General features: G+C 50.3%; 1 protein-coding gene across 2 annotated transcripts; it reads right to left on the reverse strand.

Moving 5' to 3' along the window:
• On the reverse strand, nucleotides 3,892-26,070 carry KIF18B (kinesin family member 18B). Of its 2 annotated transcripts, none has more exons than XM_018065257.1 (16): nucleotides 25,945-26,070; nucleotides 15,992-16,318; nucleotides 15,295-15,452; nucleotides 14,863-14,967; nucleotides 14,543-14,653; nucleotides 14,265-14,462; nucleotides 13,641-13,817; nucleotides 12,954-13,028; nucleotides 12,716-12,816; nucleotides 11,903-12,089; nucleotides 11,418-11,533; nucleotides 7,982-8,187; nucleotides 7,222-7,747; nucleotides 6,220-6,309; nucleotides 5,593-5,696; nucleotides 3,892-4,291 (listed from the first exon to the last, which is right to left on the reverse strand). In XM_018065257.1, exons 2-16 carry the CDS (start codon nucleotides 16,308-16,310, stop codon nucleotides 4,182-4,184), a joined length of 2,583 nt encoding a protein of 860 aa, XP_017920746.1. In that variant the 5' UTR covers nucleotides 16,311-16,318; nucleotides 25,945-26,070; the 3' UTR covers nucleotides 3,892-4,181. The 2 variants fall into 2 exon arrangements, with proteins under 2 accessions (XP_017920746.1, XP_017920745.1); XM_018065256.1 differs by lacking the exon at nucleotides 3,892-4,291 and adding an exon at nucleotides 4,519-5,357 and having other exon boundaries at nucleotides 25,945-26,036.

Raw genomic sequence — 27,665 nt, forward strand, 5'->3', positions numbered from 1 at the left:
GGTCTTATTTCAAGCTGAGCTGGGGACAATTCAAGCTGCGTTGGGAACAAGATGACCTTTCACTTGCTATGCCCATCCTCTACATCAGAATCTTCCAGGATGACCTCCTGTCTATAGCCCAAGTACCTTCCGGGACAGATCGACCCTCCACCCACACAAAAGGTGCCCAGCATGTTCCAAATTTGCCAGCCTCCAATTCAAGGCGCCCTTTTGTCCCTCGACTCTGCCCACTGACTCCCTGCTGCTCTCCCAGTGCCTGACACAGCATAGGGGTTGGCAAGCATAAGTGGGATGGAGGGAACATGGGTCTCTGGCCAACCCCTTGCCAGAGTCCATGCACTCCGGGACTCATCCTTGAGGAAGGGAACTGAGTGACCACTAGATGGCAGTGCTGAGCTGCCCAGATCTGAGCGGCCTGGTGGCCATAGCCCTTTGGAGGCAGGAAGAAAGCTGGTCTCAGGCTTTCTAAAACCCCAAAGTGCATCAGGCTTTCTAAAACCTCTAAAAGAGGGTCACTAGAATTGCCTCTGACTGCTATGGCAGCGCCCTCTAGGGGAGAGAGCAAGGCCATTCAATAGCTGTATGATTGCGGATGACTCAGGAGCCTTCTTTGAGTCTCCATTTCCACATCTGTATGATGAGGTCTAGACAAACTTATTCCAACGTAGTTGTAAGAATAACTATCAGTGAAAGCCAGACACAGCAGGTGCTTGACAAATCCTAGCTTCTGTTTAATAACACCTACCAGGGGCTTCCTGGTAAAGAACTCACCTGCCAATCCCTGGGTTGGGAAGATCCCTTGGAGGAGGAAATGGCAACCCATTCCATAGTCTTGCCTGGAAAATTCCATGGACAGAGGAGCCCGGAAGGCTACAGTCCATAGGGTTGCAAAGAGTCAGACACGACTGAGTGACTTGGCACGCGTGCACCAAGTGCTTTACCTGTTTCTGTGTTAGCACATCTCTGATGGGGTGGGCCTGGACGGCTGGGAGCTGGGTCTTCCAGGGGAGCTGCCATGTCCTGTCGACTCCATTGGGGTTGGGGCAGGGACAGCATGTGGGCAGGGGCACCCCACAAAGGGCAGTGTGGGAGGAGGTGGCAGCCAGTGAAGAGAAGGTGGGAGTCAGCACTCTTCACTCCAGACCACTAGTTGTTTATAGCTTTGGGTCTCCCAGGGAACATGTGAGAGTTAGGTCCCACTGTCCTAGTGGAGACTGAATAGAAGCTGTTTCCCACCCTGCTTTCTCATCTCCCTGACTCCCCCAGTGGGCTCTATCCTTCCTTCTTTGCCCTTTCCCAGACCTTGTGGACTTGAGACCCACAGTTCCATTGGCTTGAGAACCTCTTGGTGTGTCAACATCTCCCATGGGGATGGATCTCTTCTACACTTGAACCTGAGGCTTCCCAAGGACAAGGCCCCCAGTAGATGGGGTCTTCCCAGTGCTATGTCTATGTCGTCATCAGACTGGGATGCATCTAAGGGTAGAGTTGGTCTCCCACTTCAGACTCAGGCAACCACAGACAGAAGCCGCCTCTTTCCTTGGGTGGGAGCCATCTGATCAGAGGATCCATGGTTCACTGTCAGCTGGGAGCTTCTGAGGACAGGCGACATCCTTCTGTTGGAGGACGGCTGCCTTGGGCCAGGGATGGTTCCTTCTCCCATCCTGAGCCTGTGCCCAGCCTCACCCTGCAGGTTAGAAGCATCCAACTCTTGTGGCTAACTCCGAACACCTAGTCTCCTTCCCCTTCTCTTCTCCGGTCCCTCAGCCTTTCGGAGGCATCAGCTCATTCACCTTCACAGACCCAGGGGGCAGGCTGCTGCTTTGGGGTCAATAAGTTTGGGCCCTTCTCTGCCCCCATCTCCCCACCCAGCCAGGGCCTGCTCCAGCCTGCCCCCCACCTCCCAGGCTCTAACTCTGAGACCAGCTGTTTAATTGCTTTCTTTGATCTGCTCTGCGCCACGCTCCCTTCCATCTTCCTGGCTGACTGCGTCCCTTTGAAAGAGTAAGAGGTGGAGACCAGATGTGTCCCTGGAGGGAGGAGAGGGCTGGCGGGCAGCGTGTTATTTCCAATCCAGTGGTCTTCCAAATGGACAGGATGAGCTAGGAGGGCAGCACTGCAGGCAAGCTGGGGAGAGCCCCAGGATGAGCTGGAAGATACAGCCATGGTCTCCAGGTTCCTGGGCATGACTGGTTCCTTCCTCCCCGCTCCCCGCAACAAACTCCATCCCAAGGCCTCCTGGTTCCTAGTCACCAAAAAAACATGGAGAAGGGGAAGACAGCCAGGACCTAGATTCTATCTGGGAACCAGGATCCCCCAAACTTAGCCTAAGAACCGAAGGAACATTCTGGGAGTCTTGAAGACTGATGAGGAGGGGTCTGGGAGGCAGGATGCCAGAGTTTAGCAGCTGCCAAGGAGGATCCCCATGCAGTGATGAAGTTCCCTGTGGGTGCCAAGCCAATGGCTGGGTGTGGGAAGGAGCCAGTGGAAAAAGCCCAGTCCCTTCCTCCCAACAGGTCCTGACACTGATGGAGGTTTGAGTTGACGCACAGGTGACAAGGACTCCATCCTGACTCATGTCGTTCTGTCTGCAGCTCCTGGCACTGAGCCTGGGTCTCTGAACTGGGGCCAGAATTGGTGCCCCTGGGTGGGACCCAGACCTGAGCTGTGGGGCCTGGGGTGGGTGTGAAGATCAGGGGAAGAGAGAACTTCTGAACTCCCTGAAGTAGAGCGAGCCCCCCCTCCCTGCCAAGGCTGGCCGGCTGAAGCGGGAGGGGGCCTTAGGGCAGCGGATGGGGGAGCCATCGATTGCCACCTCTCATGGATGACCCTACGCGAGAACAATCCGATCTCAGTGTCATCGCTGCCCACAGAGGTCAGCTGGGAGCTGGCTGTCAGCTTGCTGTCCCCCCACCCCCTAGCCTCTGCCAGCTCCCTGAACCAGCCAGGCTGCCTCCTTGTGAGCTGGACACCTCAGCCTGACCCCGATTGAGACCAGGAGCCCACGTGCTTAACTCCATCGGCGGAGTCTTTGTACATTTAATGGGTCACCCTAGAGCACATTTTGCACCATGGAGCCATGGGTGTTTGCCTAGCAAATGGTTGGCTGCAGAACAACCTTGTCAAGAGTGACCTCTTCCCCTTGTGAGCGGCCCCCAGCCCAAGTGACTTCAGCCTCCTACAACGGAGCCTGTTGTGTGAAGCTTGCCCTCCTGGCCCTGGTTACCAGCTGCTTTGCTCTGTGCCTGCCCGCCTCTGCACTTGCAGGGGTGATGGTGATGATCAAATGAGATAATGTATGTGAGGGCCCCAGGAAATGTGGAAGTTATTCAATGTCGATCCAACCAGCAGGAAGCGAGGCCTCCTGAGCTCAAGGCGTCACACCAGGCCGCTGGGGGCTCCAGATGTGAGGCGGTGACTGCTTCTGTGGACATGGCACACAGAGGGAAAAAACTCATTAAGACTAATTGGAGAGGAGGAAATCCCACCTCGCGGAAAGAAATGATGTCTGCTCACTTCTAAAGGGAAGCAGCTCGGTGTCATGCATAGATCCAACTAGACTCTGGTATGAGTCCTGAAGCTGCCACTTGTCATCTAACTCCAGGCAAGTTTTGTTAACCTTTCTGTCCATTTCCTCATTATACTGCGTAAGGTCATGAAGTTGTGAGCTGCCTACAGCCAGAAGGAATGCAAGGTACCCCTTTGCATGCTCCGCTCCTCCAAAAAGGCATGGAAACAGCGAGGAGGGGTGCCCCAGGTAAAAGGGGAGCAGGCACCCCCAGAGCAGTTTGAAATTAGCAGCATTATTTACACACTACTCACAAAGTGCTAAATGCCTTTAACATGTTTGTTTTCAGAAGCAATTTAAACACAAGATTCCTGTAATTTTGTTTACGCTGTTCATTCATAGTCAGGCACGTCTTCTTGGGGAGACAGAGGTAAACTTGGGTTGAACTGTCACAATCCGAGTGAGTGGAGAGGAGAGCCGCGAATGACATGGGGAGTGGACTTTAGGAGCTAGAGGGAGGACTGTGGTGGGTTCAAGCAGGTGGGGGCTCAGCCTGGAGTCTTACTAAGACCTGGGGACCACTGAAATGCTCTCCCTGATGGTGGAACTCCGCGCAACCCACACCCAGGCTTAGGAGGATAGAATGAGCCTTCAAGTACGATCACACCTTCACTCACTGAGAGAGACCTTTAGTAGCAGGTGGTGCTGAAGAATAAGGGGCAGGTCCCACCCAGAAGGGTGCAAAAGGAGGCACAGCAGGGATGTTTTTATACCCAGATGTGTCTAAAAAAAAAAAAAAAGATTGTTTCAGGACTTCTCTGGTAGTTCAGTAGTTAAGACTCTGCATTGCCACTGCAGTGGGGCAAGAGTTCGATCCCTGATTGGGCAACTAACATCCCACATCTCCCTAGGACGCAAAGGCAAAAAAATAAAGTTTCTTGAGGCCTTAGAGTCAGAAGGGATAGAACAGGTTGCTGTTCTATCTAGGTATACAGAGAAAAACACACACCAAAGATGGAGATGGTTTATTGATCATTATAATAAAAAAATATATATCCACCTATATATATGTGGGTGTATATATACAGAAATAAAGGATCAGAGGATATAAACCCAAGTATTAATAGCTCTTACATCAAAGGGGTAGCATTAAGGTTTACACTTCTTCTTACACTGAGTATGTATCCTGTTTACAATAGGGTAAAAATGATTAACTCTTTTCATTTGGAAATCAAGGCACCATTATCAGCATGATCGTTAGGACTGCTGCAGGGGGCTGGGCTCTTGCTTCAGGCTGGGGGGATGGGGCTGAAGAGGCCTTTCTCTAAAAGCCAGGAAGAAGAGCCAAGCTGGGACTCTCCCCCATCTGCTCCTCTTCCTATGCTCACCCCTCCTCCACTGCACAGAGCCCTGTGTTAGATGGGGGGGTGGGGGGTGGGGGAAGGAGGGTAGGAAACAAAGCCCCCCATAGCTAGCTTCCTGCCTGGAGGGCATTATAAACTAGGGGGGAATGATGGCAGCACCCTTTCAAATAGCAACACGTTAACACTCACAAATGAATATATACACACTGAGAAGCTGAGTGTAACAAGAGATTAATAAAGAGGGTGAGTAGCAGAACGAACAGCTGGGGGAGGACTGTTAATAAAGGAAGACGGTGTTGGCCTTAATTGCTCTGAGTCAGGAAGGCAGGTCAGGGCTCCTGATGCAGGCGGCTCCAGGGACCAAGAGGGGCCAGGTGGTCAGGACACCTTGATGGAGCAGCTCCCAGCTGACAGCGCCCCCTTAACCCCCATCAGTTCTTCCTGGCTTTTCTGGTTTCCAGGGTAGTGGGGACTGGAGGGGGTCTCTGCAGGCCAGTTGGATGAGGGGAGGTCGGGAGGAAGGAGAAAATGAGGCTACCTCCCACCATTCCCTTCCCCCACCCCAAAACCCATGTCTCCCCTCCTACTAGGGTCACTGAGGTGCTTGGAAGGACCCTAGGCCCTCCTCTCACCCAGGTCTCAGCCCACCCTGTCCCCTCCTCCTTCTTGTCTCCATCTGCCACTGTGGCCCAGACCATCCTGCTCCCAAATGCCAGTCACCTGGGATTGCCAGGGGCCCAGCTGGCCTCTTCAGGATTGTGCTGGGAAGGCGGGCGATGCGGCTGCGGCCCTGGGCAACTCCCAGTGAGCGGAAGACGGAGGAACTGTAGTGGGGGGAAGGAAGGAAGCAAGGAAGGAGGGTGGGAAGGTCACAGCCAAGTCTGTGGACTATGGGGGGGTGTGAGGGTGGGGGGGTGGGGGATGGGTGGTGGTGGTGAGAGCTAGACACCTTGGGAGCTAGCCTTGGGAGCAGGGGGAGACTGAGCATCAAAAGGGGAGCTGAGTGGGGTTTGGAAGGGAAGTAGCAGTGAGGGGTGGGGTAGTCCACTGCCTGGGTTATCCAACGAACATGTCTCCCTCGTGAAGAGGGGGCCCGCAGCCTTTACCAAAACGGGGAGACACCCACCTCTAGTATAATCCCGTAATAGCAGGAACTTGGGACCCTCAGTCAGACAATCAGATGCTGGCCCTGCTCACAAGACTCCCACACTACTGGCTCCAAGGAGTCCACTCACACACACACGCACACGCACACGCGCGTGTGCAGGGCTGTAGTTTGCCTGGGCATCCGCTGCCCTGGTAAAAGCTCTTTCTCTGCCCCCACCCCACACATCCCCCTAACCTCACCTCACAGCACGCCTCTTCTTGCGGGCTGAGGTCCCAGGGAAGGAAGATGCTGGCTTGGGGCCCTTCATGGTGAACAGGGGCATGGGGCCGCTGGGGAGGGAGGGAGACGAAGGGATCAGAAGGGAACCAGAAACGGGTGCCAGCCACTCCCCTCTCCGGCGCCTGGGCTGGCGGGGCTGGGAGGGTGGACAGGATGACCTCTGAGGTTTCCTTCTCCTAGGAGGCGGATTCCTCTCCCTGCCTCACTCGGCCTCGGCTGACAGCTGAGTGACAGCCCTGTTCCGGGAGAACATCCAGGTGTCAGTTTGTGCGTGTCCAGGGAACTGGAGTTCAGACAGTTTCACCCTTCCACCTGCCTGGCTCTGAGCTTGTTACCGAGAGGAGGGTTCAGGCTGTGGGAGGGATGGGGGGTAGTGGGCAGCCTGCCACCCTTGGCCTCCTGCGTCCAGGTTAGTCTGCAGCCTGTTTGTGGTCCTGAGCTGGCCGCTGCTCCCCTGCCCTGCCATGCAGGCAGAGGGCAAGGGGGGAGAGCAGCTTTCTACCGGAAAACGCCGAATAAAGTTTTCTCAGGATTCCCCTCCCTTCCCAGTTCCAGACGCTGGGCTGGATCTGGGGTGGAAGTGGTGGAAACAGGTACTTCTCAGAGGAACACACAACTCAGGCCAGGCCTGAGTGATGCAGAAAAACAGAGTGGGGTGGGCACCCCGGGTTAGTTCCTACTCCCTGCTGGCAGGGGGCTTCTGTGAGCTACTGTGGGCATGTCACAAACCAGCACAGAGCTGGTGGCTCTGAAGTATAGACAGACAAGGCAGGACCCCCAAGAGAAGCCATGCCTCGACAGAAACTCATCCTCTGCTCCCCTGGGCCAGGATGCTGGTCAGACCAAAGGGAGAGAGTCGTAGAGTCAACTCAAAGAGCGGACTGCCTCCTCTTCCCTTTGACAGCACCTCTGGCCCTCGCTGACCCCTAATCCCCTGTTGGGAGGCTGGAAGGGAAACTCACCTGGGGATGAAGGGCTGATCCAGCCTGTTCAGCTCCTGGGACACACTGTCCCAGCCAACGCATTCGTGGAGGCCCAGCTTTGCAAGGGGCTCCTCTGAGAGGTCAAAGGTGGCGTTGAGGTCCCGAGAGGGCAGGGGCAGAGGAGTGGAGCAGTTCTGCAGAGCAGAAGGGCCCAGGGGCACCCGGCTTTTGATGACGGTAGCTGGGCAGAAGCGAGGGGATGGGCAGGGAGAGGGGGCCCTCTTCCCCGTGGGGGTGCTGGGCCCACATGGAAGCCGAGCCTCAGGCAGGGTCCCCCTCCTCAGGCAGGGTAGGAGGGACTGGCGCTGGCGCTTGGTCCCCAGTTTTGGGGCTGGGGGGCTGTCTGGCTCCGAGGGGCTCGGTCTCCTCCTCTTCTTCTCTGTGGCCTCCCGAGATGCCTGGGGTGGAGTGCAGTCTGGCCCACGGGGGACCCCCAGAGTGTGCGCGAGGGCACTCAGTTGCCTTGCCATGGTCCGAGTCACAGGGCCCGAGTATCCTGCAGACTCTGGGCAGAGAGGAGGAGAGTGCGGAGAGGGATCAGGGGTTGAAGGGAGAAGAGTTTCTAGAATCTGGGGAGACACGAGACAGGCAGGAGCGCCTGACTCCTCAGGTCTGCGTGACTCCTGGGCCTCTCTGTGCAGATGCCCATGGTCCCAGGGGTCCAGCCTCCCACCAAACCATGCATCTGAGGCTGTGGCCACCCCTTGGCAGAAGGAAGCAGAGCAGGGCTGAGACTCACTTGACTCTGAACGCAGCTCTCGAGCCAGAGGTGCCTTCCTGGCTGGGCCAGGCTCCCCAGAAGCCTCCCCTCCAGGCTCAGTGTTTTCCTCTCGCAACAGCTGCTGTAGCGTCTCAAATTCTGCGATCATGTCGGGGGTCAGGAGGTTGGCTGCTTGGAGCAGGGAATACTGGCGCTGGGCCAGGCGCAGCACCCTCAGGGCCAACCTGGAAGAGAGGCAAAGGGGTCCCCACCCTGCCTCAGCTCTCTCGGCTGTGAGCAGCACACACGCACTGGACCCCTTCTGCCTTGAGGGGACCGCCTGGCCAGCCTCATCACCCTCCCAGTTGTGCTGAAGACCAAGGCTGGCGGAGATGACTGTGGGTAAGGGTGGGAGGCTTCACCCACTAAAAATGTCCCCTGACAAAGACGGTACTCGGGAAGTGGGGAAAGGGGAGTGAATGGCCTCGGAACTTCTGAGTTTCTTCTCAGCTCTGCCACCTATGAGTGCTGTAAGTCCATTTCCCAGGGGCCATGAGAGGTCGCAGGGAAGAGGCTGGCTCAAGCCAGACCAACAGCTCAAATTCTAGCTCCAACACTTCCTAGCTGTGTGACCCTGGATCACCTCGCACCCTCAGTGTCCACATCCCTAAGATGAGGATAACACAGGCAGCTACCTCATAGGATTGCTGGGAAGATGAAATGGGTTATTTTAAAAATTTCTGGCCATGCCTGGCGGCTTGCGGGATCCTAATTCCCTGATCAGGGATTGAACCCCGAACCCTCAGCAGTGAAAATTTAGAGTCCTAACCACCAGACTCCAGCAAAGTCTCCAGATGACTCTCTCTTAGATAGAAACTGTTTAATGAGTACTTGGTACATACTCAGCACTGTAAGGTTAGCTAATTATTGTATTTTATAATGATAATAATCATGCCGTCTACCTCATTAGGGTAAGAGGAGATTAAATAAGACAGGCCATGTTGATCTTGGTTCTGAGGAGACCCTCAAAAATGCATTCAGCCTGCACTTTCTATTTAACAATTGGGATCCTGAAAAGAGTGTGTGTGTATTAACATGTACTTTGCATGCACTGAGGGGCTATTTAAAGGAAATTACGAGGATAATGTGATTATTGATGTTATAAATTTAGATTCTAATAAAGCAAATTTTCTTTCTGTGAGGCACACCTATGATAAAAGAATAAACACAATTATCTCGGTGGGGATGATTCATGGCCAATCATGTATCCTTGGGTAGCACTTCCTGCCTGGGCATCTCTGAGCCCCCTCCTCTGCCCTCAGTGTGTGCACAGGGAGCCCAAACTCATTTTATAAAGCAGCCTCCAGGCCCCTGTGAAAGAAGGCAGGATATAAATTAAAAAGGACACTGCAGAAACTCATTCCATATCTGCCTGAGCCACAAATTATATGAAAATAAGACAACTGGGAAAAGTGGGGATCTAGGGACAAACGGTCTGACTTGGCTGTCAGATGACCCAGGTCTGACTCCGTCCCTCTTGTCCTGTAGCCCTGGCAAACGGGGAGCTGGTCTATACCACGAGTTTTCAATTTAGGTTTCAAGAAACCCACCAGAGGACATTTTTAATGGAATAGCTCTGCTTTATCTGTTCTACATATTAGACCTCAGGATAAGATTTCATTTGAAGACAGGGCTTTGCTGCTAAAAAAAAATTCTGAAAAACCACTGAACTGGAAAATCTAAAATCTACTCAGTGTCCCGGTGGTCTAAGATTCTAAATTCTAAAGTGAAAGTGAAATTACTTTCGATTATCTGGTTGTTAGGGTGTTCCCAAGTATCAGGGGCTGCGGATCTAGAATGTTCCACAACCCCTGATACTTTGGGTCTTCCATCACTTGTATTAGTATCTGTTATTAGCTCTGCTTCCCTAGTGGCTCAGTGGTAAAGAACCTGCCTCCCAATGTAGGAGACGCAGGTTTGATCCTTGGGTCGGGAAGATCTCCTGGAGAAGGTAATGGTAATCCACGCCAGTATTCCTGCCTGGGAAATCCCATGGACAGAAGAGCCTGGTGGGCTATAGTCCATGGGGGAGCAAAAGAGTCAGACAGGACTTAGCAACTAAACAACAACAGCATTTTTAGCTCTGGACCGTGATGCCCAAATCGTAGCCAAGGTTGAAGCCACTTGTCAGAAACCACAAAATCAGAGGCAAAGCAGAAATGAGAACCCTGGTGTCCCCTGTCTTCGCAACAGAGGACTCCAGGCCAAGAGACCCTGAGTCATCAGTGGCAGCCCGTGGTTGTTCCCTGGGGGGCCAGGGGACATCCCGCCAGTACATTCCTGCCACTCCTGGGCCCTGGGGAGTCGGCAGCAGGAGACAGATAATAAGCCACTGATTATTCAGGCTGCAGCATTTTTGCTGAGTCGGGAACAGATACTCCTCAACAAGAAATAAAATTAAACAGGCCCTTCTGTCCAGAAGCTTTAAATACACTGCCTAGCGTGAGGCGTGCTGTGGAGGGAGGTGTCGGGTTGGCAGCAGCAAAGCTAAGTGGCAAAGGATTTATGTTCTGGGGGCCAAGGAAGAAAATACTAGCAGCACCTCTCTATTAAGCACGGAAAGAATGGTCCAAAAGCCATTTCTCTCTGGGTTTGTATTTACTTCTGAGGAGAAATAGCCTCAGTCAATCTGTCAATGAGACAGACGACGAACACCTGACTCAGGAAGGCTGTCCCATCCTCAGCGGCTGCCCAACTTCTCTTGGCTGAGCACAGGCAGCTTGGCCCTTAAACCGGAAAGCATAGCTCCAGCCCCAGGCAGCCCTGCCCTACCTTGGCATTCGCCAGCTGTCTGGATGGAATTTGGTGTTTTGCTTCCCTCTTGTCAAACTGCCAGCTACACAGAGTAATAAAGAGAGGCTGCTACATAAACAGAGTAGGCGATAATATCAAATTGTTGACAGCAGGTATGGGACAATTGGACGACAAAAGACTCGCCTCTTGGACTTCCCTGGTGTGGTGGTTAAGAATCCGTCTGCCAATGCAGGGGACACGGGGTTTGATCCCTGATCTGGGAAGATCCCACATGCCTTGGAACAACTAAGCCCGTGCACCACAAGTACTGAGCCTGCTCTCTAGAGCCCACGAGCTGCAACAAAAGAAGCCTCTGCAATGAAGAATATTCACTGCTCGCCTCAACTGGAGAAAGCCCATGTGCAGCAGTGAAGACCCAGCGCAGCCAAAAAAATAAAGACCTGCCTCTTTAACTAAAACACAAGCAGAGCTTCTGTGATATGCTTGGCACCACTTCTCTTTCCAGGGAGAATTCCACGGTCAGAGGAGCCTGGCAGGCTACAGTCTGTGGAGTTGCAAAGAGTCAGAAACGACTGAGCGACTTTCACTTTTCTCCTTCCAGGGGGCCTAGAACCCATCACCGCCCGCTTTGGAGTCTGGAGAGGAGCAAGAAGATACCTACTGTTTAGAACGGTCCCTGTCCAGGTTTGGTGGTGGGAGGGGGTCCACAACTGGCTTGGGCTGCATGGTCAGGTCAGGGGACCTGGGCGAAGGGTGTCTGAGGTTCTGTTCCGGCACCTGGGTTGGAATTTGGAGAGGAAGAGTGTCACAGGTAGAGAGCCCAGGGTGGCCTCCCTTGCTTTACCTGCACAGCTCCTGAAACCCACCCATCCTCCAAGAGCGGGAATGACAGCTCCAGGAATGACCTGGTCCTAGTAGGGTCCTTCTCTCTCCCAGTTCAGGTCCTCCCTCCCTCCTCCCCTTCTGGTAATACACAGGCTCCCTGCTTTCAGACACACCGGATCTGACTAGTTCTTCCTGCACAGAATCTGAAAGTCTTCCAATGACTGAGATATAAGCCATCCAAGCAGAGAAGCCAGGACTGAAGGGACCCATGAGTTGGGGGAGGGGATTTTCTTCCAATATTCCACCAGCTCCAAGCCCTACCTCCTTGGCCGGGCCTTCATCCTTGTCTTCTGGGGGCTGCTCCCTATTTGAGGAGTTCCCGTCCACGACTTTCTCCCCTGGGGCCTCTGACCCCAGGCTCTCCTCTTGAAGGACTGCTGACCCTGGCTGGAGCTCTGGGGTGCGGGGCTGGCTGGGGAGGTGGGATGGTGAGGGGCAGCTGGGGAGGCTAAGGAGGAAAGGAGAGGTTTGAGAGGTGTGAAGCAGGGGCAAGTGGGAAAAGCAGGGCGGGGCAGGACCTCTGTGGCTTCAGGTGGTACAGAGTCTGTAAGGGGTTGGATGCTCAGGTAACAGGTGGGTAGTAGCTGAGGGTGAAGGAGTCAAGGATTTTCTGGTTTAACGTGCGGGCACGTTAAATCACTTCAGGCGTGTCCAACTCTTTGTGACCCCATGGACTGTAGCCCGCCAGGTTCCTCTGTCCATGGGATTCTCCAGGCAGGAATACTGGAGTGGGTTGCCATGCCCTCCTCCAGGAGATCTTCCCAACCCAGGGATTGAACCCGCTTCTCTTACATGTCCTGCATTGGCAGGCAGGTTCTTTACCAGTAGTGCCACCTGGGAAGCTCGGAAAACAATGACACCCACCCCTTAAACGCACCTTCTTGTGAACAGCAGATGCTGCTTATATGGACTGGGGTGTGATTTACTCCTCCAGCACAGAACATTCTAGGTGACAATCAGAGTGCTGAGCACTGAATGAGAATCCCTGACCCCAGGTGCCAGAACAGAATCGAGGAGTCCTAGCCCTCCACGGGCTGGGGAAAGGACAGGGCAGGATAGGGTGACGGAACTCACGGCTGGTGCGGAGCGCCTGGCTCGGGGGACCGTGGCGGGCCGTGCGGTGGGGCCTGGGCTCCTGCCTCATACACCCGGAGCTTCTCCCTCAGGGCGGCCACCTGGAACAACGGCCCATACCCTCAGAGCACCGGCTGAGCGCAGGGTGGTGGCAGAGCACCCTGGCGGCACCCCGGTGCTCCTGGCCTGCCCTCCGAGTGCCCTGCCCCCCGGTCAAGCTCCCCAGGCGGCTCCTCACCTCAGCCTGGAGCTGCTGGCAGACTGTGGCATACTGGCTGATGTGACAGTCCAGGCTGATCACGTTGCTCTTCAGCTGAGGTGGGGACACAGGGGAGAGAGCTGTTTGTTTATTCAAAGCAGCTTTTGGCAACTACTTCCAACAGCCAGACACTGCTAGGCACCTCACTCACACCCCGGCTGCTCACCCTCAGGACTGAGGAAACGGGGAGGCCAGGGGCTCACCTAACACAGCAGGAGGAGAGCTTGCATTTGACCCCGAGACCCAGGGCTCCCTGACCCATATGCTCTCCCCAGCCCAGGGGCTTTGCAGCAGTGGATCTGGGAGCCCTGGGGCTCCCTGCGGGAGGCAGGGGAAACCAGGCAACTCCGCTTCTATCTGCATCATATGTTGTTTTACCAAAAATAAGGGCCTGCTGCTAAAAACAAATCTGACAAAGATCACTGGCTGACACTCGGCCATTCCGTTCTGTTGCCTTCCTCTTGAGATAATTCAGCCTCAACCATCCCAGTGCTGTGGTATTTGAAGGACGAAGATTGGGTCACCTCTCCTCTGGGCCTTGCGGGAATGCTCGCTTCACGTACTGGAGGAAGCCGGCGGGTCCTGTCCCCTCCTCCTCCCAGTCTGGGGGCTCCCCCGACACCCCTACACCCCTACCCCAGGCTGGCCGTCCCGGCTGGCACGCACCGAGAGTTTGATCTCCTTGGCCCGGTCGGCATACTTGAGGGTGTTGTAGGTGTCCTCGTAGGTCAGGCTGGAGGGGCTGATGGCAGCAATCATCACCGTTCGGCAGTTGCCCCCGATGGAGTCCTTGAGGAGGCGGGTCAGCTTGCTGTCCCGGTACGGCACGTGAGACTTTCGGCCCTGGGGACGGGGGGGCGGGCGTGGAGTGAGTGTCTAGACTAGACAGACCCAGGCTGAGAATCAACAGCTTTGGGGTTTTGGGGGGTATTTTTATATATTTTTAAATTTATTTATTTGGCTACACTGGGTCTTGGTTGTGGCACGCGGGATTTAGTTTCGTGACCAGGGATGGAACCCAGGTCCCCTGCATTGGGAGCATGGAGTCTTAGCCACTAAACTTCCAGGGAAGTCCCTGTTTTTGCTTTTGTTTTGTTTTCTGACTAAGCTACTGGGCTTGCAAGATCTTAGTTCTCCAACTAGGGACTGAACCCAGGCCACTACAGTGAAAGCACCGAGTTCTAACCACTGGACCACCAGGGAATCTTGGCCCAGGGCTGGAGGTAGGGACCCTCGTCCTTGGCACTGGGTTGTTGCCCTGGGGAGAAGCCTGGCTCCGTGCGGCTTTACCTTTGCGTCCGCCAGGGCATTGAGGACATTGATGAGGGCCAGCAGCGAGCGGTTGATGTTGGCTCCCTCCCGTAGCCGCTCCCCCTTGGCATGGGTGCTGGATGCCCGCTCCGAGCCTGCCAGGTCGATGAGGCTCATCTTGGCCACTCGAAGGGCCTGGGTCAGACCTGGGATCCGGTCCTGCTGCTTCACGAATATCTGGGGGCAGAAGGCCAGGGTGAGGGGATGCTGGCCACCAGGAGTCCAAACTCAGATCCTGGCCGGTGGTCCCTGCTTACCTGGAAGATGGCATGGGAGCGAGAGGATGTAGCGTTGGCATCAGTGGGGTGCTGTGTGCGGTTACGGTTCCCCCGGGTCAGCATGCCCAACAGCTGCTCAGCCGAGGTTGGCTGCAGAGGAGACACGAAGGGCGGGGGCTGTGGTCTCTCCAACCAGGACTTTTCCCCAGCAGAAGGGCAGCTCTTCAGAACCAATGTCACCCCACTATCACCTATCACCACTGCCCCCCCAACAGGATCCAGGACATCCCCAAACTTCCTGGTAAGGGGATCCCAGAGGACCAGTGGGGCTGCCTGTCCCACCTAAGCCCAAGTCTTACCTGGTGGAAGGAAAGTCCTTGTACCACCACCCCTTTGTCGGGGTCCTCACGGATGGCAAGGGGCCCCCTGGGCTCCAGGAGGTCGTGGATCTGCTCATTGTACACCTGAGGAGAAAGGAAGCCAGGGAGGGGCCTGGTGGAGAGGCTGGTCAGGAAGTCTCTCCCCTAGGGGGCTGGGGGAGGGCAGAGTTCCTGGGCCAGAGAAAATGACAAGACATGCTTGGTGAATGACCCTGGCGAGATGACCCTGGTGTGACGACTAGGGTCAGTTCACACGCAGTCTCTCTTGGAGCTGTGTCCGCCCTCTGGGCCCCCGTCCTCCCACTTCCTACTACCCTCTGCCCCTCCTGCCTGCTCCACCCCACTCCCTCTTCAGGGGGTTGTGAGAATGAGGGATGAGGCTGCCCCGTCCTGGGGCGCCAACAGCCGTACCTCCAGGTAGCTGATGAGCACCTCGAATCTCTTCTCCTCCCGGCAGGCCTCAAGTCTTCTGTACAGCTCCATGGTGGTCAGGTACATGATGCCAGGGTCCCCCTCTCTTCCCAGCATGGTGTGTGTCTTCCCGGCCCCGGTGGCCCCATAGGCAAACACTAGAGAGGACAGAGTAGGGAGGAGGGTGGTGAGAGGGCTCCCCCAGTGCATTTTCATCCGGTCAGCCCCTCTCCTCCTCCAAACCCCTTTGCTTCCTTCCACGTGCATGGTTGCACTGCTCCCACCCACCCGCAGCCCCCACGTTCCCAGCTGTCGAGTTCTCCGTGTCCATTCCTGGTCCCCCGTAGGCCTGTGGACGTGAGGGCAGAGGGGTCTCCACCACGGGTGGAAGCTTATCCCTTCCTCAGGGCACCTTCTGCAGCCTGGGTAGCTTCCTCTATGGAAGGCCCACAATTCTTTCCCTCACTTCATGTAGCTCAGTTGATAAGCACACCCTTGCAGGTGTGATTTTGTGACGTGTCTTCTCCCTGCCCTAGACTGTAAGCATCCAGAGGGCAGGAACCCTGTCTGTCTGACCTATTGTATCCCAGGGCCCAGCAGAGTGGCCCCCACATCAGAGAAGACTGAGGGGCCCACAGAGAAGGCAGGGCCAGAGCCTTCCTCATCTGGTGCCCAGCGGAGGGGCAGGCCGGCTCACCTGAGCAGTTGTAGCCCTGGAGGAAGCTGTCCAGGATGCTGTGGGTGGTGTGCTGGAACACATCCTGTTGGGTGGCCGTCTCACCGAAGACCCGGTCAAAGACAAACGTCAGGTCTTTGCCCTTCTTCCTGGGGCCATCTTGGGCGCTGCCCCATTTCAGGCCAAGAAAGCCCCCATCGGGCTCCTCAGGGTCGAACACCAGCACACGCTCGTCTACCACTTGAACCACAGGCCGCCGCTGACTCTCCAGCTCCTTCGGAGTCGGGGGCCGCAGACGCACCACGACCCGCAACATGCTGTCCTCCACCGCCATCACCATGGCAACACCTGGGCACAGAGGCGATGGTGATGAGGCCCAATCTGACTCAGGGCTGACCGGGTATCCCTCAGTCTAGTATTCAGGGACCTTCTCCCACCTCCTCTATAGCTCATCTCCGTTTTATACCTCGAGAGAATAAAAATATTGATGCCAGCACCAATCACTAACAAATATCTTTCTTCTTCCCTGGTAGCTCAGCTGCTAAAGAATCCGCCTGCAATGCAGGAGACCCCAGTTCGATTTCTGGGTAGGGAAGATCCCCTGGAGAAGGGATAGGCTACCCACTCCGGTATTCCTGGGCTTCCTTGGTGGCTCAGATGGTAAAGAATCCGTTTGCAAAGTGGGAGACCTGGGTTCAATCCCTGGGTTGGGAAGATCCCCTGGAGGAGGGTATAGTAACTCCAGTATTCTTGCCTGGAGAATCTCCATGGACAGAGGAGTCTGGCGGGCTGCAGTCTATGGGGTCACAAAGAGTCAGACACAACTGAGCTAAGAACAGCATAGCACAAATCTTTTTCTCTTGAAATACCACCTTTGCCATATCCAAGTGACTGTATAGGTGGGCTTTCTATTATGTTCCACTAATCTGTCTATTCCTGTGCCAACACAATAGCTCTTTTTAAAAGGAACACCATTCCTTAAAAAAAATTTTTATTCATTTATTTGACCACAGTGGGTCTTGGTTGTGACAAGCGGGATACGGTTTCCCTGACTGGGGGTCGAACCCAGCCACCCACAATAGGAACATGGAGTCCCAACCACTGACCACCAGGGAAGTCCCCACAGTTGCTTCTCATCCAGCAAGGCCAGACCTAACCCTACCCCCAGATTACTGTTTCATGATTTTCTTGGCTATTTTCAATCATTTTTTTTTTAATTTGACTTTAAGAATATCTTTATCAATTCCATCTCCATCTCAGAACCAATTCCCCCTCAAAAAACCTAGCTGGGATTACAATTGGAATCAATATTACATTTACATATTTATTTTATATTAGATGTTTTCATATAAGAACATGGCTATTACCTGTTGATTTGTTCAGGTATTTTTTGTAGATTCAGATATTTTCTTTTTCTTTTTTTAATATCATTGTTCTTTTAATATAATTCCCAAGTACTTTATGAACTTAATTGCTATTATGAATGGAATACCTTCCCCAATCTCTATTTCCAAGCGGTAAACACTAGTAGGGAAAAACATGATTGATTTTTACATATTTGCCTTTTACCTACAATCCTCAAACTCTCTTATTAATTCCAACTGTTTTTTATTAGAGCTGACTGAGTTTTCTGAGTACACAATTATATATCAGAAAATAATTTTTTTACCCTTTCTTCTCCACGATTATACTAAATATTTCATTTATCGTCTATTGCATTCCCTTGAGTTAAATGCTAATGATGAAAATAGGCACCCCTGTCTTGCTTTTGATCTTAAAGGATCTTGATCTTTACTGCTTCACTATAGAGATATTAGTTTTTGACTTTTGGACAAATAGGTCATTATCATATTAGTAATTTCATCTGTTCTTATTTTTACTCAGAGTTGTTACCAGGAATATCTAGAACTTTATCTGATGCTCTTTCAGCATCTCCTGATATGATTATATGCTTTTTTTTCTCCTTTATTTTGTTGGCGTGGTGAATTACTTGATATTATTCTTGGCATCAAATCAATCATGTATTCTTTTTTTTTAATATCTATTTTTATTTAGTTATTTGGCTGCTCCTGGTCTTAGTTGCAGCATGCAGGATCTTCCATCTTCATTTTGGCAATATGGGATGTTTAGTTGCGGCAGGCAAACCATTTAGTGGCACGCGGGATCTGGTTCTCTGACCAGCGACTGAACCTGAGCCACCTGCATTGGGAACACAGAGTCTTAGCCACTGAACCACCAGGGAGGTACCCCAACTATGCATTCTTGAAGAAATATCCTACTCCGGCCATACTTGAAATTTCCAATTTTCAAATGGTCAAATATGTCAACCTCTTTGTTATTTTTATGTCATATTTAAGAAGACAGTCCTTCCCCAAAGTAATAAACACTTAAAAAAAATATTCCTAGTACTTTTCCTTTCTTACATTTAGGTCTTTATCCAGATGGAATTTATTTTTGTGTGTGTGAATGGTATGAGAATATTTCTAAATATCTTTTCTTTCCAAATGGCAAGCAATTATCTCAAGATCATTTATTAAACAGTGCATTCACTCTCCACTAATTTAAATGCCACATTTAACATAACTAAATTCTCATGTAAACATTAATTTGTTTCTGGATTCCCCATGCTGTTCTCCTTTTCCAGTAACTCACTGTTGTAATTATTGTGGTTCTATACCACCTTACTGTTCTTTTTCTTGGTCATTCTTGGGCAGCTTATCTTTATATGATTTTATTTATTTATTTTAGTTTTTTATTTTTTTAATTTTAAAATCTTTAATTCTTACATGCGTTCCCAAACATGAACCCCCCTCCCACCTCCCTTCTTTATATGATTTTAGAGTCAGCTTATGAAGTTCTATGAAAAACCCTGCTCAGATTTTAATTGGAATTATTTTGAATTTATAGATTAATATGAGAATTAGCATCTTTACAATATGAAGTCTTCCCATATAGGAATATTGTATCTCTTTTCATCACAACTTTATAATCTTTAGTAAAATTTTATTATTTTCCTCACATAAATTTTGTAAATTTCTCGATAGATTTACAAATAGTTACTGTACAGTCTTTGCTATATTGGAAATAGGCTCTTTTAAGAATTACATTTTCTAATTCGTTTTGCCAGAACGTAGGAAAGCTACCGATTTCTGTATGCGGATCTCGTATATGCGGATCTTGTATCTGGCCACCTTGTTGAACTCCCTTATGAGTTCTATTAGATTGTCATTGATTCTCTTAGGTTTTCAATTAAATGATGATAAGTTTGCAAATAATGACAGCTACTTTCTATTTTTAGCTCTTCTATATTTAGTTCCCCCCCCCCCCACCTCCACTACCCATTAGGAATGGGTGCTAAATTTTACCGAATGCTTTTTTGGCACTTGCTAAGATCATCACACGGTGTTTCTCCTTTAGTCTGTTCCTGTAGAGGGTGACATGGATAGATTCCCTAATGTTGCCCTGGTAGTCATTTCAAAAGCTTATTTATGTATTCCCTCTTGAATTCCCCTCAGACCTTTCTGTGTGCTTTTTTCATTTCTCCTTCAAGCCAGCCTACCAAGGGTAGAGATGGAATTTCTGGAATGCAGGAATCACAGATATTCCTGGAAAAGTTCAACTCAAGTCCAGGAATATATTAACAGGGATAAGAAAAGGCGGTGGCGGTGGGGGGGAGCTGTTCAAGGTTGGGGGGATAGGGATAGATGAATGCTTTCCTAGGAAAGACTAGGTTCTGCCAACGGGTCACCATTACCAAGGTCATGCAGGAAAGAAATGTGGGATTTCTACCTAATACTCCAGCAAACAACTTATGTTTCCCTTGGGGGATGAGGCACAACTGAGTTGATTTCAAACTCTTGTCCTTTACCCCTAAACGTCCCAACTTCTTCCCACACAGAACAGAGATGTCAACCAGTGATTATCTTTTTGAGTAATTAATTCTATTCCTGTCTCAGCCATCAGGCCATCACAATAATAAACATAATAGGTAAGTGTCCACTCAGGAACCGTTCTGGACACCTTACACTTTTCATCTCCTTTCGACTCTGTTGCAACCCCGCAAGATAGATACTATTATTATTATTCATCTATTTTTTACTTTGGGGCCACACCTGGCAGCATGAGGCACCTTTGTTTCCAGACCAGGGGATTGAAACCTCACAGTGCAAGCAGGGAGTCTTAACTGCTGAACTGCCAGGTAAGTGCTAATAGATACTATTCTCAGTCATTTTTCAACGACAAAATTGAGACAGAAAGGGTTAAACAACTTGCCCAAGATCCCAGTGGTAGGGAGTGATGAATCCTAGTTCCAACCCAGGCAGTCTGGCCATAGAGCCTGCTACAATGCCTCATAATGACATTATATACTACGCTCTCATGCTCACACTGTTGTAATGGTCCCCTATGTTTGTATAATAATTATAATCCCTTTCATGTAACTAGCATTACGCCTTCTGCAAACACTTTCAGATAAATGGACTGGACCTAATTTTCGACACTCAGAATGCCTGTTTCCTATCCTCACATTCCCACCTCCAGGGAACTTCACTTTTTTTCTGGTTTCACCACACAGCTTGCAGGATCTTAGTACCCTGACCAGGGATCGAACCTGGGCCCTTGGCAGTGAAAGCACGGAGTCCTAACCAGTGGACTGCCAGGCAATTCCTAGGAACTCCGCTCCTGTGACCAGGCAAGTGAAGGCAGAGGGTGCCTCGTCCCACCGTCTGAGTCTATACTGGCTGCCTTAAGGCCAGTCCCAGCTCCCCATTGAGAGGGTATTAGCTGAGGAGGAACCACAGAGCAGCGTCACATTCAAAGCAGGAAATTAAAAAGGGCACTGGCAGCAGAGTGCGCCTAACCTTGGCAGTTCTCTCCTCTCCGCCTCCTGAGGGCCAGCGAGGCAGACTGTTTGCCTAATGAGATGTTTTCCTTCTTACCGAGAAAGTGCTAGGGGCGTGGGGTAGGAGGTGGGGAGGGGGAGGGTGACACTGGCATGGCCCCAGTCAGGACACCTGGGTCCTGGTCTCTGCTTTGGCCTCTGACTGCTGGGGAGGTCTTTCCACCAGCCACACCTCGTGGATGTCACATCAGCTTCTCCCTTTGAGAGCTGGAGAGAACAGCTACTGATCTGCGCCTGCCCCAGGGGGATGGGAGATTAATGAGAGAACGTTTGTCAAGTTTGCTTTGATCCTCAGTTGGAAAGAGCATTTTCAGCCCAAAGTACAAGGGAGATGATTCTTTAATAAGATCTTCAGGGTTCTGAGCGAGCCACAGTCACGTCCTGTTTCTAACCCGGGGCAGCTCATTAAAACCTGGAGGCTAGTTCGCTGCCAAGCTGGGGCTGGGAAGCCAAGATTTGGTTGTTTTCAGGGTAGCTTCCTCTGCCCACCATCATAGGGACGGATAGAACAAACAAACCCATGCTCCTCAGAAGCCCCTGAAGAAGAATGTTTGAGGACTCGAGGGGGTCTGCCTGCAGACACTGGGAGCTCAGAAGGCAGGTCCCTATCCTTGGGCGTTGTACTTTTTACAGCAATTGTTGTGGCCCCCTTCATTGCTTCTTCACAATTCTAACATAGTGTTTCTTGTCGTTAAGCTCCAAGAGATTGGGATCCTCTGTGCATCCCAGATAACTCGGAACCAAATCCAGAACACAGTAGATACTGTGTAATATTTGTCCTATGAATGAATAAAGGCCAGAAAAACCAGGCTGAAGCCAAAAGCCTAAAAATAATTACGATTATATAATGCTATGCATGCATGCTAAGTCGCTTCAGTCATGTCCAACTCTGCGACCCTATAGACAGCAGCCCACTAGGGTCCTCTGTCCACAGGATTCTCCAGGCAAGGATACTGGAGTGGGTTGCCATTTCCTTCTCCAGATTCCTAATAACCAGTGCATAAAAGGAAATAAGATGGATACCATAAGTATCCATCTTATATATATATATAATATATATTATATTATAATACACAGTATATAATAGCTAACATTTATTGAGCACTTACTATATGTCAGGTACTATGCTAAGTGCTTTACAAATGTTTCATTTAACTTTCACAACAATCTCATTCTGTAGTGACTGATACAATTGTTACCTCCCTACTCTACAAAGCAAACTGAGGCTCAGGAAGGACATTGTCACGTCGGTGGTAAGTAGCAAGGCCAGAACTTGAGTTTGTCTTGTCATCAGAGGCTCTACTCTTCAACCAAGGCTGTTCTGCCCTCTACCTGAGCTTTTGCAAGTCCTACTTCCCCTCACCTTAGTGAAAAACGTCCAAAGATGACTGTTTCTTTCTATGGGTGGTAGTGCAAAGATAGCACTGTGTTCTTTTGTTTTTTGAAAAAGACAAAACTGTAACTAAGGACAGTTTTGTTTATTCCTTTTTAATCATTTTTTATTCTTCTTGTCTTGCAGGCTAGGATATTTATTTTTCTTGTCTAGCTAGGACCTTGGGTACAATTTTGAAAGCAGCAATAGGGGCTTCCCTCGTGGCTCAGTGGTAAAGAATCCACCTGGCAAAGCAGAAGACACGAGTTTGATCCCTGGGCTGGGAAGATCCCACATGCTGCAGAGCAACTAAGCCCTCGTGCCACAACTATTGAGTCTGTGCTCTAGGACCTGGGAGCCGCAACTATAGAATGCATGTGCTGCAACTACTGAAGCCCTTGAGCCCTAGAGACTGTGCTTTGCAACATAACAAGCCACCGTACTGCAACCAGAGAGTAGCCCCAGCTTGCCACAACTAGAGAAAAGCCTGCACAGCACCCAGCGCAGCCATAAATAAATAAATAAATAAAATTATATAGACTGAAAAAAAAAAAGAAAGCAAACAGTGAGCAGTCTTGTCTCTTTCCCGATTTTACAGGGAATGTTCCTATTATTTCACTTTTTTGTTGGTTTAAGGAGATTTGCCTCTATTTCTGAAGTGAAGTGAAGTGAAGATCTCAGTTGTGTTTGATTCTGTGACCTCCATGGACTATACAGTCCATGGAATTCTCTAGGCCAGAATGCTGGAGTGGGTAGTCATTCCCTTCTCCAGGGGATCCTCCCAACACGGGGATCGAACCCAGGTCTCCTGCATTGCAGGCAGATTCTTTACCAGCTGAGCTACAAGGGAAACCCAAGGAAACTGGAGTAGGTAGCCTATCCCTTTTCTAGAGGATCTTCCCAACCCAGGAACTGAACCGGGGTCTCCTGCATTGCAGGTGGATTCTTTACCAACTGAGCTATCAGGGAAGCCCGCCTCTATTTCCAGCTTACCATTAAAAAAAAACATAAATGGCTATTGACTTATACTTTTGTGCCTAATGGAATATGTTTTTTTCCCTTTAATCTGTAAATGTGTAAATTGTATGAGTAGATCTTCCAGCATTGAACTATTCTCCCATTCCTGTGATAAATCCAATATGATCATAATATAGTTTTTTAAATACATTGTTGGCTTCTGGTAACTAATATTTTATTTCAGATTTTTGCAACTACATTTATAAAAGAGAATGACTTGAAATTTTCTTTGCCTCATTTTTGGTAAAACAAAATAAACTGGAAATGTTTTCTTTTCTCTATTTTTAGGGAGAGTTTCTGCATGTTTGCTGCTGCGGCTAAGTCGCTCCAGTCGTGTCCGACTCTGTGCAACCCTATAGACAGCAGCCCACCAGGCTCCCCCGTCCCTGGGATTCTCCAGGCAAGAACACTGGAGTGGGTTGCCATTTCCTTCTCCAATGCATGAAAGTGAAAAATGAAAGTGAAGTTGCTCAGTCGTGTCCCACCCTTAGCGACCCCATGGACCACAGCCCACCAGGCTCCTCCGCCCATGGGAGTTTCCAGGCAAGAGTACTGGAGTGGGGTGCCATTGTCTTCTGGGTGTTTAGATGGCCTGTATATTTCTGGTGGAATTTGGTGGGGTTTTAATGTGTTTGAAGGTAGGTGGCGCTAGTGGTAAAGAACCCGCCTGTCAGTGCAGGTTAGACGTAAACAGCCCGTTGGATCCCTGGGTGGGGAAGATCTGGAAAAGGGAATGGCAATCCACTCCAGTATTCTTGCCTGGAGAATCTCATGGACAGATGAGCCTGGCGAGCTACAGTTTATAGGGTTGCCCGACTGAAGTGACTTAGCACCACAGGGCATGGCAGAGAAGGTAGTTTTTAAACTAATTAAATTTCTTCAATAGTCCTAGGTTTGTTGAAAATTTTCATATCTTCTAAATCAGTTTTAGTGAGTTGTTTTTCTTAGAAATTTGCCCAAAAGCATTATCAAAAAGGGTTCCCATTGAAGTCTTTCTCTTTTAATCTTTGAGTTGCCAGAGTTATGTCCCTATTTTAATTCCTAAGGTCATTTTTTCATGTTTCTTTAGTCTTAATATTACCAGAGGTCTGGCTTTTTTATTAGTCTTTTCAAAGATACAGTTCTTGGCTAAGTTAATCATCTCTATCATATAGTAAAATTCTATTTCATTAATTTTTGCCCTTAACTCATTTTATTTTCTACACTTTTATTCTGTTGTTCTATCTTATTAAAATTGGATATTTGCCTCACTCTGAGCTTGAAAATGTTCTAATGTAAGCATTTAAGACTCTAAATTTACCTCTAAGTGTCCTTTAACTGCATCACCCAAAGTTTTATAAAGGGCATTATCACTGTTTAATGCTAATTATTTTCAATTACAATAATGATATCCTATTTGACTAAGTCATTAAAAAAAATTTTTTAAATCCAAGTGTGAGTTTATTCCTTTTTCTTTTGTATCTTAAGCTTAACTGCTTGTGGAAATAGAATATGGTTTGTACAGTACTCTGAAAACTCTTTAGACTCATTTTGTGGCCAGATAGAGACAATTTTTATAAAGACCTCTAAATATATGCTACTTGCATACTTTTTTCTCAAAAAAAGGTAAAAAAAAAAATGGAGCTAGGCTGGATAATAAATATAAAGAGCAACAAATTGAGACACTTTAGTCTTTCTGAGGGTGGAAAAATTCAGTCATGAAATAGTCAGAGAAGGACTGGATATGTTGGTAGTTGTTTGAAGCATGGAATTTGGTGACCAGAAAGGATAGTGATGAGACTGGAGAAAGTAAGGTAACATCCAGGAGAAGCTTATACAGAAAAATGTTGTGGATGTTCTCCTCAGAGCTAAGCTTAATTTCTCTTCGTCCTAACCTGTAAAATGTAAATCTAAGTATCTATGCCATTGGGTTGTTGTGAGGATTAAATGAGTTAACTCAAACCTGGTAAGTCAATAAATGTTAGCCAACATAATCAGAATTTATATGACCTACTGGCATTTCCCCCTGATACCAGAAGATCCACAGTCTGAAGTTAAAACAAACAAAAAAACCTATTTCCCATGACAGACCAAGCTTATGTTTTCCGTGTCACTTCAGTACATTAAAGAGTCAGAGCCAAGAGAAAGGGCATCCTAGAAGCAACAGCAGAAGGCCTGGTGTTCTGTCATGCAAACGTTCTTTCATTCCTTTTTTTATTCAATCAAATATTTACTAGGTGCCCCAGTAACTAAGTTACGGCCCCTGGCACAGCTCTGCAAACAGTTCTGCATAGATGTACAGCGAGGGTCTTAGCTACTCCATACAGATGTGCAGTCCCAGGTCTCCACTCCTAGCGCGCGGAAGGACCCAATTCTTCCTTACGTGTGAGTAAGAAGAGCTTTCCCAGAGCGGATGTACAGAGGGCTGGGCCGAGGTGCAGATGTGCGGGCCCCAGGCAAGGTCGCGTAAATAAGCAGAGGGTTCCGATCTCCCGCGCAGGCATCTAAGGAAGCGACTTTTCCCCGCACCGCCCCACGCAATGTTCGGAGAGGACCACCCAGGACCTGATTGGTCTTCAGGCTACACCTCTGTGTACAGCACAGAGGCCCTGCTCCGGCTTCCGCCGCCGCCAGCAGCTCGGTCCGCGAGTCCAGACAAGAGCGCAGGAGCCCGCGGAACCGGCTCAGCCGTGGGCCAGTGCTTACCCTTCGTCGGTTCTCCGTCGCTGGTGTCGCCGCTCGCTGCAGGGTCCCGCCGCAGCAGATCGGAAACCCGGACCACGAGAGATCGCCCTCTTCCCAAGTACCCTACCCGGGCCAACCTCCGGCCCGCGCCGCGTGTTCAAATTAGCCGGCTCGGCTCTTCTGCGCTTCCCATTGGTCGCTGCCCGGATCGCTGATTGGCTGTTTCCTAAGAAACAAAGTACAGCTCGGCGGTGGCGGGCGGTGTCCATAGTGCGCTTGCGCACTTCGTCTTCCTGCTTGCTGGAGGTTTGAGGCAGTGTGCCTGAGACTGCACCGGTCGGAAAGAGCAGCAGAAACCGGTATTGGGTAGAGGTACCCAGGGGGCCAGTTATGGCCTGTCTCACTTACCCCTGGGACTGAGTTCGTCATCAAATGCAGTAGCCAGACGTCAAACACGTTTTCAAACCTGCATTTTCTGTGGTCTCAGTCGGCTTCCGCTTATCCAAAGGGATTTTCAGTTGCTGGCCAGGGTTTCTTCTCTTCCACGACCATCCAAAGAATGAACTTCAAGCCAGCGGAGGCAGAGAATGGCCCACTTGGCTTTATCAGTGTCAGGATTATCATGGACAGCCTGTTGAGTATGAGTAGCACACTTTAGGGCACCTCTGGGCAGCACTGTCTCCATCCTCCACAGCGGCCAGCTGCTTGGATTCTGGTGGGCCACACTCATGCTGATCCCCAACCCCGGGGTTTGTGGAGGTCGAATTGAGAGCCTTGCACTGGAGTCAGGAAGTCTGATTCCAATCACTAGTGACAGAATCACCAATTAGTGCTGAGACTATGGAAGTCACTTCCGTTTCTCTGGCTGCTTCTTTCTCATCTATAAAATGGGACAAATATCCTGCCCTTCTGACTTAGCAGAAGAGTATGGATGGAAAACCATCTTAAGCCTCATCATATGTAAGGGGATAGCTATCTAGTCTGATTAGGATGAAGCAGTGGTGGCTGTCAGGAGCCAGTTGCTCCACCCTTTCATTGGTCTGATCTGCCCCGAGACAGGACCATAAGTAGGTTGAGGCATACAAGAAAGCAACAGTCATAGTTCGCTAGCAGGTCTACTGTGAAGATGGTTCAGTTCAGTTCAGTTCAGTTGCTCAGTCGTGTCGGACTCTTTGCGACCCCATGGACTGCAGCACACCAGGCCTCCCTGTCCATCACCAACTCCCAGAGTTTACCAAACATGTCCATTGAGTCCATGATGCCATCCAACCATCTCATCCTCTGTCATCCCCTTCTCCTCCTGCCTTCAATCTTTCCCAGCATCAGGGTCTTTCCCAATGAGTCAGCTATTCGCATCAGGTGATCAAAGTACTGAAGTTTCAGCTTCAACATCAGTCCTTCCAATGAACACTCAGGACTGATCTCCTTTAGGATGGGCTGGTTGGATCCCCTTGCAGTCCAAGGGACTCTCAAGAGTCTTCTCCAACACCACAGTTCAAAATCATCAATTCTTTGGTGCTCAGTTTTCTTTATAGTCCAACTGTCACATCCATACATGACCACAGGAAAAACCATAGCCTTGACTAGACAGACCTTTGTTGGCAAAGTAATGTCTCTGCTTTTTAATATGCTGTCTAGGTTGGTCACAACTTTTCTTCCAAGGAGTAAGCGTCTTTTAATTTTATGGCTGCAGTTACCATCTGCAGTGATTTTGGAGCCCCCAAAAATAAAGTCTGACACTG

The sequence above is a fragment of the Capra hircus genome, chromosome 19 (genome assembly GCF_001704415.2).
Source record: "Capra hircus breed San Clemente chromosome 19, ASM170441v1, whole genome shotgun sequence".
In the NCBI taxonomy this organism is placed as follows: domain Eukaryota; kingdom Metazoa; phylum Chordata; class Mammalia; order Artiodactyla; family Bovidae; genus Capra; species Capra hircus.

What these genes read in the sequence shown, in the direction of transcription:
- KIF18B (XM_018065257.1), bottom strand. Translation starts at nt 16,310, where the DNA reads ATGGTGATGGCGGTGGAGGACAGCATGTTGCGGGTCGTGGTGCGTCTG. An exon ending in GACAGGGACCGTTCTAAACA is followed by an intron (nt 8,188 to 11,417) that starts GTAGGTATCTTC and finishes CCTCTCTTCCAG; the next exon opens with GTTGGCCCTGAGGGTGCTGC. An exon ending in TGGGCCCCTGGCAATCCCAG is followed by an intron (nt 4,292 to 5,592) that starts GTGACTGGCATT and finishes TTTTTTTTTTAG; the next exon opens with ACACATCTGGGTATAAAAAC.